Source organism: Juglans regia, chromosome 2 (genome assembly GCF_001411555.2).
Source record: "Juglans regia cultivar Chandler chromosome 2, Walnut 2.0, whole genome shotgun sequence".
In the NCBI taxonomy this organism is placed as follows: Eukaryota; Viridiplantae; Streptophyta; class Magnoliopsida; order Fagales; family Juglandaceae; genus Juglans; species Juglans regia.
Genome location: NC_049902.1, coordinates 26,562,116 through 26,575,419, shown reverse-complemented (window position 1 = coordinate 26,575,419; position 13,304 = coordinate 26,562,116). Strand labels below are relative to the sequence as shown.

The window sequence follows — 13,304 nt, the reverse complement described above, 5'->3', positions numbered from 1 at the left end:
GACAAATAATAGCAGCAGCAAACACTGGCCATAGTTGAAAAAACTCCATCTTTTGAACACAATTTTTCATTTGAATGCCGAATAATAATTCAGATGGAAATGTTGGTGGGAGATGTAAGAAAACAGTAAAGAAAGTTTGGAAAGGAAAGTTCAGGTCTGAGAAGAACTTGGAATCTTCTTCATTGAGTCATGCCTTTACAAAAAGAAGTGAGTATATGTAGTACTCTGTACAGCCTACCTCACGAGCTAAAAAAAAAGAATATTCACAGCTTTGCACACAACAAACTCTACCACTAAAAACTATACACCCCAGCAAAGGACAAACAAAACTAACTACAAAAAATACATAAAAGCCTACTGCTAGCCTCTATCTTGTAAACTGAGTCGAGGACGATCTTGTAAAATAACTTCATCACTAAATGAATCAGTAGTCATTAGCTTATGATCATGGAGGGGATGAACATCTCCATCATTTTCCAATCCCCCCTTGGCTGTAAGATGGAGAATAAAGATTCAATATTCTCATCTTGGATATAAGAGTAATGAGAACTGAAAAAAAAGCCTTAGTAAAAATATCAGCCAATCGATAATGAGTAGGGACATATGCAGTCACAATGCTACCTTCTTGAATTTTATTTCGAATAAGGTGACAATCTACTTCAATGTGCTTGGTACGCTCATAAAAAAGGGGTTGACAGTAATATTTAGAGCTGCTTCATTGTCAGAGTGAATAATTGCAGCATTTGAATGTGAGATGTGCAGATCAGCTAGAAGCTGTTTAATCCAAGTAAATTCACAACAGGTTGCTGTCATGCTCGATACTCAGCCTCTGCAGATGAATGGGAAACAACAGATTGCTTTTTAGACTTCTAGGAGACAAGTGAATTCCCAAGAAATATACAAAAGCCTGTAATTGATCGTCGTGTATCAGGGCAGGAAGCCCAATCAGAATCACAATATCCTTGCAATTGTAAAGGAGAAGAAGAGTACATCAAGATCCCCTGACTAGAATTGCCCTTTAAATACTTCAAAACTTTATGAGCAACATGTAAATGAGCATTAGTTGGCTGAGACATAAACTGACTCAGAACTTGCACTGAGTAGCTGATATTGGGCCTTGTGATGGTTAAGTATAAGAGCCTTCCAACAAGTCTTCTATAGATGCTTGGATCAGGAAGAGGGAAACCTGAATCCTTGCTAAATTTCAAATTTTGATCCATGGGAAGCTTTGCCGGTTTGGATCCAAGATTACCCAAGTCTGATAAAATGTCGAGGGTATATTTTCTTTGACACAAATGGATCCCTTGAGCAGATTTGGCCACTTCAATGCCAAGGAAATAACGAAGAGAACCAAGATCTTTAATCTTAAAATGAGTATTCAAAAAACCTTTGAGAGAATTAATGCAGTCAAGAGAATTGCTAGCAACAACTATATCATCGACATAGACTAATAAAACTAAGAAAAAATCCCCGTTGATCATTTTGATGAGGCTGTAATCTGATTTGGACTGTTGAAATCCATAATGAATGAGTGAATTTGAAAACTTAGCATGCCACTGACGAGATGCTTGTTTAAGGCCATACAAACTCTTGAGGAGTTTGCAAACCTGTCCAACTTTCCCTTTGGTGTAACCCAGTAGCTTACACACACACACACACACGGCTGCAAGAGCTAGAAGGCAACGAACTGTGACCATCTTGACCATAGGAGAAAAAGTTTCGTGATAGTCAATCCCCTCCTGTTGTGTGTAACCCTTGGCCACTAACTTGACCTTTAATCTTTCTATAGTACCATCTGAATTAAACTTGGTCTTGTAGACGTACTTACAATTAATTGGTTCTTTACCAGGTGGCAGATTAGTCATTTCCCATGTCTGGTGGAGCTTAAAAGCATCCAATTCAGCCTGCATTGCCTCACACCAACCCAAGTCCTTGACAGATTAATGGTATGTTTGAGGATCAATTTGAGATGAAATGGAAGAAGAGAAAGCAGCAAAAACAGGGGATAAACGATGATAAGATAGGGAGTTTTTCAAAGGGAAAGCAGTACCTGAAATGGAGGAGGATTGCTTAGCCAAAGACTGGTCTGGAGAAGTGAAGTAGGACTGTTGACAGTGAAAATACTGCAAGTACTGAGGTGTCTTTCGAACCCTGGTTGACTTGCGGATGGGAGATAGAGTCTGAGCAGCTTCTTCTGTTATAGAGGCAGAATCAGAAAAGGATGAAGGGGCAGGCAACTTAGGAACTAGAGCATGACTTGGGGTGATAGCAGGAGTGATGGAGAAATAAGAGTTATTGAGGTGTGAAGACTGAGAAGGGGATGGAGGGTCAATGGGAGGCTAAATATCAAAAGGAGGAGATGAACTTGAAAAGGGACAAGGATTGACATCAGTGGGAAAATTTGAGAAGGAGTCAGAAGTTTTAAGGGTAAGAAAAGGAAAAATAGTTTCATGGAAAACCACATTTCTTGAAATAAAAATAGTCTTGGTATCAAGATCAAGCAATTTATAGCCTTCTACACCAAAAGGATAGCCAAGAAAAAGGCATTTCTTGGCTTGTGGATCGAATTTGGTGCGGCCATGTGAGATGGTAGATGCAAAGCATAAACGACCAAAGACTTTCATATGTGCATATTTGGGCTAGCTATTGAAAAACAACTCATAAGGGGTCTTGTTGGACAGCAAAGGAGAAGGGATTCTATTAATAATGTAGGATACAGTTAAGACACATTCATTCCAATATTTCAAAGGAAGACCAGCTTGAAATCTGAGGGCACGTGCAATGTTTAAGAGGTGTTGATGCTTACATTCTACAATGACATTCTGTTGTGGAGTTTCAATACAACTAGTTTGATAGATGATTCCCCTTTTATTAAAGAATTCTGTCATACTAAAATCTGCACCATTGTCACTTCTTAAGATCTTAACTTTAACATTAAATTGAGTTTCAACAAGGTTGCAAAAAGATTCTATGCAAGGTCGAGTTTTAGACTTCGTTTTGAGAAGATAAATCCAAGTACTTCGAGAGAAATGGTCAACAATGGTGAAGAAGTACTTGTGTGTGTGCTGATAGGAAAAGGAAGATGATGTTGTTTGGCGATGGGACAAATGCAACAAGGAATCTCATTAATACTAGAAATTTCAGTGCTTACAGCAGAAGAGTTGCTAAGCACAGAAGCTGAAACAATGATGTTTTTACTTGAAAGCTTGGAAAGATTGTCAACAAGGGTTGTGGGAGACACTTCAATGTGCTGCAGATGGTATATCCCATGCTTCACTTCACATTTCCCAAATCATTATCCAAGACAAAAGGTCCTGAAGAAAACAAGAATCAGAGAAGAAAACAAGATAGTAAGCAAGTGAGTTGTCAACCCTTTTAGCTGAAATCAAATTGAATGTGAAAGATGGCACGCATAAAACATTTTTCAGGAGAAGTTTGTTTGCAATTTTGACCGTGCCTATGTGTGTGACAGGTGCCTCATCACCATTTGGCATTTTGACAGAGTAAGAAACTTTAGCAGTGATGCTTGTAAAAAGGAAAGTGCTACAGACCATATGGTCTGTAGCACCTATATCAATTATCCATGGGGTTTCTTCTTGGAGGAGTTGTCTTGGAGGAGTTGGTAGAGGAAGGCATCACTGGAGTTTTCTTTGGCTATAATAGAGTGAGCAATTGCTGATACTGCCCCTTAGTTATACCGACCATGGAATCCAAGTCCTCTTCTTGATCAATAATGGCAGAGTTAGCAAAAGAGGTGGATGATTTCCCTTTGTTGAAGAACTTGTACCCAGGGGGGTACTCGTGAAGTTTTCAGCATTTCTCAGCTACATGACCACTCATATGGCAATGTGTAAGGGTTGGTGGCTCGACATTTCCTACCTTAAAATAGTTTTCTAGAGAGTGACCTGGTTGATGACAACGGGTACAATAGGGGCGGTCTTGTTTAGGGGGCTGTCCAGGCTTGGCATTTGGCTTGAAGGTGGGATGGAGTTTCTTAGTTGCTAAGGCCATCGAATCAGGAGAGGGACAACTATTCAGCATGAGATGTTGCCTCTCTGTTGCTGGATCATGGAAATGACCTTACTAACAGAGGGTAAGGGATCAATTAGCATGATTTGGTCCCTTGAATTGGTGTATGAATCACTTAGGCCCATCAAGAACTATATCACACAGTCCCTATGATATCTATCTGAAAGGATCTTTAATTTTCCATAGCTACAGTCAGGCAATGGATCAAACACATTTAGTTCATCCCAAAAAGATTTCAATTTTCCATAATAAACACTTGCTGAATCTTGCTCTTGTTGCAGTTCTGCTAGTGCCTTCTTAAGCTAAAAAATCCGTGAACCATTTTGTTGAGTAAAGCGCTCCTTCAGCTCATTCCAGTTCACAAAAGCTTCATCCACAAGGGCAATGCTGGGCTTGATTGATGGAGAAATAGAGTTCTGTAACCACGAAGTCACAAGGTCATTGCAATGTTCCTAGGCTTCAAGAAGAGGGTCGTTTGGATTGGTAGGTTTGGAAATCTCACCACTCATGATAAATCCCAACTTGTTCTTGGCTCTAAGAGCTCTTTGCATTGCCCTGGACCAAGTGGTATAGTTATCAACAAGGAGAAGTTTAGGAACAAGAGAAACAGATTGTCCCCATTGTCAGGCCAATAAGGGTTAGTGACATCATTGAAGTTGAGAAAACGATTTGGTGAAGAAGATTTAATGGCAGGAATTTCTGTAGTCATGGTTGCTAAGTTTCATTACTCTGGTACTATGTAAGAAAACAATAAAGAAAGTTTGGAAAGAAAATCTGGAAAGGAAATCTCAGGTCTGAGAAGAACTTGGAATCTTCTTCATTGAGTCATGCCTTTACAAAAAGAAATGAGTATATTTAGTACTCTGTACAGCCTACCTCACGAGCAAAAAAAAATAATATTCATAGCTCACACGATATAACTATTAATGAGAAGAATTAATCTATTTGTTGGAAAAATATGTATTTCATTAATTTGACTATGCTAGTTTGATAAAATATCAGTGAAAAAAAATTAGAAAATATGACAACTTCACCCAGAAACCTTTAAAATGATACTAATTGAACAAAACGTAAGAGATATTATGCTATAAATATATATATATATATATATATATTTATAAGTTAAAGGACATATATGATGAAATATATGATAATTAAAAAGTTGTATATGCCATATGATGAGATATTATGCCATATGACCCTCCTTAATTATAGCTCAGTTGACCAATGATAGGCATCATGATCCTCTCCATATTATTGATCAGACTCGTTCGTTACCCAGCAAGTGCCGCATGGATGTTTGTGTGCACAATATCAACGATATCATCTTTACGTCTAATTCTTGTTATTGGGGTAGTAGGCCTTGTTGAGGATGGAATACTCCTTCCCTCACCAGCCTCTGACCGCTGCTGCCTATGTAGGTGGCCCTCGCTTTTGCCCAAGGTTATGGTAAGGGGTGTAAATTTAAATCGAAAAATTAGATTGGATTGAACCGGACCGGACTGATTGGTCCGGTTTTGAATAAGTCCGATTTTGATTTCGTAGTTTTCGGAACTGGACCGGATCGAACCGGACCTGTTGAAAAAAATATATATAAAAATTAATTTTATATATTATACAAAATATTTATATTATAATTATATATCATATATGAAATAATTTCATATTATAATTTATAAATTATAACATAAAATGTTAATCTTAAATATGAACATTTGTACTTTGTTTGATCATATGTTATTAATATAATTATATATAAGATAATGTTATTATAATTTATAAAATAAAAGTTTAATCTTAAAAATGAAAATTTAATTGATTATATGCTTTAAACATAATATATATATATATATATATTAAATTATTAATAATATTTTATCATAAGAAGTAACATTTTATTATATGTTTTTTACATTTAAAAAAACTGAAAAATCGGACCGGATCGGACCGGAAACCGGTAAAACCGGATGTACCATTTTAGCAGGCTATCCGAGGCGTAATCGGTTTTGAAAAATGAAAAACCGGTACATACCGGTTCGGTCCTAGATTTTGTCCAAAATCGGACCGGACCGGACCGGTTACACCCCTAGTCATGATGTTTAGTGGCCCGATCTATGATTGTCGACGCTCAACCGGAGTCACCTCCACTCTTGCAGACACAAGTAGTCTAGAGATCATTAGTGCATATGGCAAACTACTATTGGTCAAATACCATGAATCAACTCGGATCTGGGTAAGGTAATGCAGGGGTAGAAAAGTCAGATAGCCTTTTGCAAGTTGTAAAATGAATCTTGCCTGATCTATGCTGAAATCCGTCTTATGCTTTCTCGGATTAATGTTATATGCAACAATGAGCGCCAACACCTGAAAGAATGCTTTGCAGTTAGCCTATTTGATGGCTTTGCTAACATGATAGGAGCTATATCCTCGACAATCAGCTGATGTGCTTCCTCGTCGGGAATCTCGTCCTCTAGTATTGTCTGCTCCACGAGCTCCTCGCTTCCATCCTCTTGCTGACTGATTGCAATGTAGAACATGCACCAAAAGCATGGGGGATGTTTAGAATCTCAAAGATCTTGTCAGTTGAGAATGTAATACTGACAACCCATACAGTGAATGTGAATGACTCATCTACGACACATATTTCAGCCACGCCATAATAAATCTCATAAACAAGGTCAGGATAGGCAACCCCCGTCTATTCAAATATTGGACCCCATCCTTATGCCTGTAAATATAGAATCGATACTCCTCCCCTCCCAGATCACGTTGATGAAGTCACTCAAAAAAATTGCCCGCTCAACAAGCATGGGTTTGGCAAGCCAATTTTGTATGTTGAAGGATGTTCCCTATGATCTAGCATGTTTTGATCCATGTGCTCTGTACTCATGGGATTTGGTTGAAGATTCCCCGTACCATTCCTGCGCTGCACGTTACCACAAGTTTCGTACGGGTAGAGAGATTTCATGTGATGATCGGGATGTGACGTTTTCTTATGGCTCACAAGATATCGCTGGTAGAGAGAGTCCCCTTGTTGATTAGGGGGAGTGTTCATTGTGATGATTTGGTAGAGGTGTTCCACGTGTTGACTGGGTAGAGAGATTCCATGTGTTGAATGGGTGGAGTGATACTCTATTATGTTTTGGTAAATGTGTTTCACGTGTTGACCAAATAGAAAGATTCTTCGTACTGAATGAGTGGAGTGATTAGTGTTCTTGTGATTGTTATGTATATATGTATTTTGCATAGAGGTTGATTCCTCACCATACTTATATATATATATATATATATATTTATTATATGTATGTGTGTGTATGTTTTGCTCATAGGGTGAATCCTCGCTATGCTTATGGATACATGTGCTTTGCTCATAGGGTGACTCACCGCCATTCTAAAACATGTGTGATCTTAGCTTTATTTATATGAGCTTGTGCATACATATTCATCGCATTATCTCTCATTTTAGTACTGTTATGGGTTTCAACCTACTAAAAGTTCATTGAAATCTCACTGTGGTGGTCCCATATGCGGTTTCGTTCTTCAGAACAATAGACTTTGATACAAATGTAGCCCAGGAGAGTTATCCAGAGTCCTCGAGGAAGAAAGATCAGCCCAACCTGAGAAATAGCCACAGAGGCTTGCTTTCGTTTAGTTGTTGTATTTTTAGATGTTTATTGTAATTAAACAACGAACACTCTATGGTTCATTATGTTATGATGGTGTAATTATATTTGGGATGAAGAATTAGTGACATGTGAATACTATTATTGTTAAAACTGTACTTGTGCACTTATCTAGTGCTAATAGATTAGCCTCTGACTAATCCTCTTTACTTATGTTTACTACGATTCGCATTTTTGTGCAGAATCGATGGGCACAAAATCTTCACGAGAATGTAAGGGATACAACCGACTGGATCGCATCCTAGGCACCATTGTTCCTCACTAGAAAACTACAGGGGGTGCCACAGAACACCCAAAAACTATGTTCGAATAGGAAGCACCATAAGACATCAATGTTGAGTCAAATCTCTCTCGAACCAAACACCAAGGAATCTCCATGTTTTGTTGGTGGCCGAAAAATCAACTAACAGATTTCGAATACATAAAACCCATTTGAAAACCCCAAATACCCAATCAAAACCATTTAATATGCAGCATTTATCCAAAAATAAAGGTAAAACTTATCTCATTGTGGCAACGAAGGATGACGACGGGGTGGAGAATGGGGGCATGCGGGAGAGAGGATTAGAACATGCATTGTTGAATAAAAATGAAGAGGAGAATGCATTCGATGGAAGGATTCATGTATTTGTACTCGTCTATTCATGGTCAAACGATGTATTAAACATTCAAACAAATTATTTGAAGTAGTTCAAATAGTCTAAACCAATTCGAGTATATGTAGATATATTTATATATATAATATATATACTGAAAATTTGTTGAATAATTATAAAGATTAGTGGAAATCATCTTCCGAATATCAAACATTTTACTTGAATGATTATAACTATGTTTGTTATAATATACATACATATATATATATACACACATGTAATACCAAACATTTTACTAATCTATACATTAGTGATTTGTAAACAACTATGTTTGCTCAAAAGACTTAAAAAATGCCCCAACTCTATCTATTCAATAGAGACATATTAGTTTGAACAATAATTTGAATGGTATTATGTTTTATTCAAACTGAAAATCCATTTGGTGCCATATCTTTCAGATGGGCGGGAAGATTACCCGCTTTAATGCACTACTCGAATGGCATATTCAGACGAATATGACTTTCTATTGGTTTGAACATAAAAGCAGTTTGGTTCAAATGGTTATGACCCTAAAATAAAGCGTGCGCACCTTGGCATGATAAATGAAAAACTTTTCATGTTCAAATTGATAAGTTAGTGTTCAAACGTCAGTCTCATCTATCGCGACAATGAGAGCGGAAACTTATGTTGCATTATATATTGATTTGGATTAAAACGACGATGTTTAGTCGTTAAGTTCTCTCACAATTTTGACTAGGAAGAATGCCAAATTCATTTGGACCAAGAAGTGTGGGTAGAGCTTTGAAGAACTAAAGAGAAGGTTAATTGCAACCCCCCGTGTTAGCATTACTGGTGCACCACAAACCATTCATGGTATACTGTAATGCATCAAAATATGGACTAAGATGTGTCCTGATGCAAGAAGGAAGGGTAGTGGTGATAATATCTTTGTTTTGCACATTTATCTCATTAGTAGATAGCTTTATCAAATTTATTTTAGGTTAATTCATGCATATTATAGGTTGTTTTAGAATAATGTTCTTTTCTTAAGTTTGTGATTAAAATGAGTCTTAATGCATAAATATAATTTTTGTAGGGTTTGAGAGTAATTTGGATTAAGAAAAAGAGAAAGAAATCGCAAAAGGAATCCACAAGAAGTGTAAGTTCGAAATGCCCTAGAAGACAACCTGAATATACTTTAGCATTTCAATCATAACTTTCTACTCACATATCCGATTGATGAGATTCTTGATGGGTTAGAAATATATCTTAAAGAGCTACAATTTTATCACTAATAAGTGTTTCCAAATTCTAACTCCTGAAGAGCATAAGAGGCCTGCCAAAATAAGTTCTAAAAGTTATGTATTTTTTAGGCGGGAATCATGAAAACGTTAGGGTTTCTTTTCTACCCTATATTAGCATATCATTAGCACGAAATTGAAGGGGGAAGGACAAGAAAAATCCTAGATTATTGTTTTATTTTATTTTAATTAAGGATTGCTAAACACCTTGCTAAGGTGTAGGGTATAGCTCAACCATCTTTTGGTATGTTCTTAACAATCTGTTTATGGTTTTTTTGTTAAAGTTTTTATGTTTTCGGATTGATTTACCATTCTAGAAAAGAGATTTATTCTGTATAATTTTTTGATTTATCGTAGACTCCGGGCATGTTGAATGCTTCGAATTCTCTGTGCATAAATTCTCTAGATCGGTTTTGCCTAAAATCAATCCAATTCATGAAACCATATTTGAAACGTAATATGTGCTTTAATTGCTAAATCATCCAACTAAGATCATCCTTCGTATGAAACTTAGTTGAGTTATAAAATAAATTGTTGAAACTATCATCAGATGCGTTGTCTATGTATCCCGAAGCCTTAGTATTTTAAGATATTGATATTTTTCTCCATAGTTTTTTTTTTTTTTTCAGCAACTCAATCAACCCTTGATAATCTTTCTTATTAAGTTTTCTTGTCTTATTTGATTTTCTAGCTTTGGATTGTAATTCTACACCCTTCCCTATGGATTCGATCTCGGACTCACCGAGTTATTACTTCGCAACAATCCTACACTTGGGATGCATTATTAAAATCATAACAAGTTTTTGGCGCCGTTGTCGGGGAAGACAACGTGGTTAAAGCAACCCACTTTTTGTAGGGAGTTTTATTGAGTCGTGAATTTCTTCACAATTCCAGTAACAGCTCTCCAACTCTTTCTTTTTTCTTTCTCTATTTACATTTATTTATCTTGTTTATTTTTAGATTTATTTTAAACTTGTTTGTTGCATTAGGACATGAGCTCTTGGGTTCGTACTAGAGATAATCGTTTGATTAGGTTGAATGTCATAATTTGTTATACATATTGTCTGATTCATCCAATCTTTCTCACACACTTAATACCACGTTGATCCAAGAGAGTGTCCATGATGAAGGGAACAATACCAACATTCCAGAATATGAAGATCTTCGTCCCATTAGGACTCTTAGAGATTATTTACAGCCCACTAGGAGTAGTGTTCCATCATGCATTGTCTTTCTTCTTATTGCATATAATTTTAATTTTAAACCCGGTATGATTCCATGGCTTAGAATTTGAAAATCCTTATCTACACATTAAGGAGTTTGAGGAGATATGTGCTACCTTCCATGACCAGACTTGTAGTGATGAGACCATTAGACTTAAATTGTTTCCTTTCTCTCTTAAAGAGAATGCAAAGACTCGGTTTAACAATTTGAGATCTAGGTCAATTGGTACTTGGCAAGAGATGCAAACTGAGTTTCTAAAGAATTTTTTTCCAATCCATAGGACTAATGTTCTGAAGAGACAAATGATGAATTTTTCACAAAAAGAGAGAGACATTTTACCAATGTTAGGAAATATTTAAAGATTTGGTTAATTCTTGTCCACATCATGGCTATGAAATTTGGCGTAAAATCAGTTTTTTCTATGACAGTTTAGGTCCCAAAATGTGCCAATTCGTAGAGATGATGTGCAATGGAGAGTTTTTAAACAAATACCTTGAATAGGCTTTTGAATATTTTGATCTCTTTGCTGAGAATGCCAAATCTTGGGATACCATTATACTTCGGATACGTCCAAACTTTCCACCAACTCCTCTGGAAGTGATAGATACCAACTTAAGGAGGATGATGACTTTAAAGCTAGGGTAGCAAGTTTGACTACGAAACTTGAAGCCATGGAATTTAGGAAAGCAAATGAATTCATTATTGTGCCTAAAGTTAATGAGGTTTGTAGTATTTGTGAGGCCATGGGACACCTAACAAATGAATGTCCTACACTTCCAGCTTTTAAAGAGGTTGCATGATGAAGCAAATGCAAAAAACATGGTCAAAAAGTCATATTCCTCTCCCTATTCAGGTACTTACAATCCTGAATAGAGGAATCATCCAAACTTTAGTTGGAGGAATGATAATATAGCTATAGCTCCTACTCAAGATCCTACCAATTTTATGCCTTACAATGCTCCACCACCAAAGAAAAATCTTGAGGATGCATTGCACCAAGTTTCCAAAAGTTTGCAATGATTTATGCGAACACAAGCAACCATCAATAATCAAAATTCCTAAGCCATCAAAGACATTAGGAACACACTTACTAAGTTGACCATTTCTTTGTGCAATGAAGAAAAAGAAAAATCTCCTGCTCAAGCACAACTCAATCCACAAGGTCAGTTTAGTGTAGGTGATTCTAGTGTCAATGGTGAAAATTTTGAGCATGTTAGGTCTATCACTACTCTTCGAAATGGGAAGGTCACTGACAAGACCGTCTCACCAAAAGAACCATAAAAGTTTTCAAAATCTAAGAGTAGTGATGAACCTAATGAGCACAAGAGTTATGAGATTGTTTGTCCTATCCCTGCCCCTTTTTTCCAAAGATTGGTTCCTCCAAAAAAGTGAACCACAATGCTGAAATTTTTGAAGTGTTCAAGCAAGTTAAAGTAAACATTCCACTTTTGGATGTCATAAAGCAAATTCTTTCATATGCCAAGTTTTTAAAAGATTTATGTACTGTTAAGCGCAAGCTTAATATACAGAAGAATACATTTTTGACTGAATAAGTGAGTGCAATTATTAAAAAAAAGCACATCTTAAATACAAAGATCCAAGATCTCCTACTATTTCATGCATGATTGGTAATTCTAAAATAGAGCAACCTTTGCTTGATCTTGGATCTAGTGTGAATCTTTTGCCATATTCTATATATGAATAGTTAGGTCTTGGTGAATTGAAACCTACTTCCATAACTTTACAACTTGCCGATTGATCTATGAAAATTCCTAGAGGTGTCGTTGAAGATGTGTTGGTCCAAGTGGACAAATTTTATTATCCTGTTGATTTTATTGTCTTGGACATGGACCCCACTCTCAATAGCAATTGCCAAATACATGTGATTTTAGGGCCGCCCTTCCTTGCTACTTCTAATGCTTTGATCAATTATAGGAATGGGCTTTTTAAACTATCTTTTGGCAATATGACTTTGGAGCTTAATATTTTCAACACTTGTAAGCAGCCTAGAGGTGAAGAGGATGTTCATGAAATTAATTTCAGCCTAGAGGTGAAGAGGATGTTCATGAAATTAATTTCATTGAAACACTTGTTGAATGACAGTTTAGAAAAACTTGTTGTTTAGATCCATTACAGGCTCGTACACTCAATTCTTGTGATTTTGATTGTGGAGAAAATTCAGACACTTCATATATCTATTTTCTTGGAGATGCAACGTAGGTTAAACCCTATAATAAAAGAGGTAGTCAGGATTGAAGTGCTAAAATTGTTAGATGTGGGTATCATGTACCCCATTGCCGATAGTAAATGGATAAGTCCTACACAAGTTGTGCCTAAAAAATTTGGAATAACTATAATCAAGAATGAGAATAATGAGTTGGTCCTAACTCATGTTGTCACGGGTTGGCGCATGTGTATTAACTATAGGAGGTTGAATGTTGTCACTAAGAAAGACCACTTTCATTTGCCTT

General features: G+C 36.5%; 1 protein-coding gene across 1 annotated transcript; it reads right to left on the bottom strand.

Moving 5' to 3' along the window:
- Positions 1-207: 207 nt before the first annotated feature.
- Positions 208-3,288, bottom strand: LOC118343774 (uncharacterized mitochondrial protein AtMg00810-like). The gene is made up of 3 exons (XM_035686819.1): positions 3,152-3,288; positions 2,051-2,194; positions 208-1,904 (listed from the first exon to the last, which is right to left on the bottom strand). Exon 3 carries the CDS (start codon positions 1,863-1,865, stop codon positions 870-872), a length of 996 nt encoding a protein of 331 aa, XP_035542712.1. The 5' UTR covers positions 1,866-1,904; positions 2,051-2,194; positions 3,152-3,288; the 3' UTR covers positions 208-869.
- Positions 3,289-13,304: the final 10,016 nt, after the last annotated feature.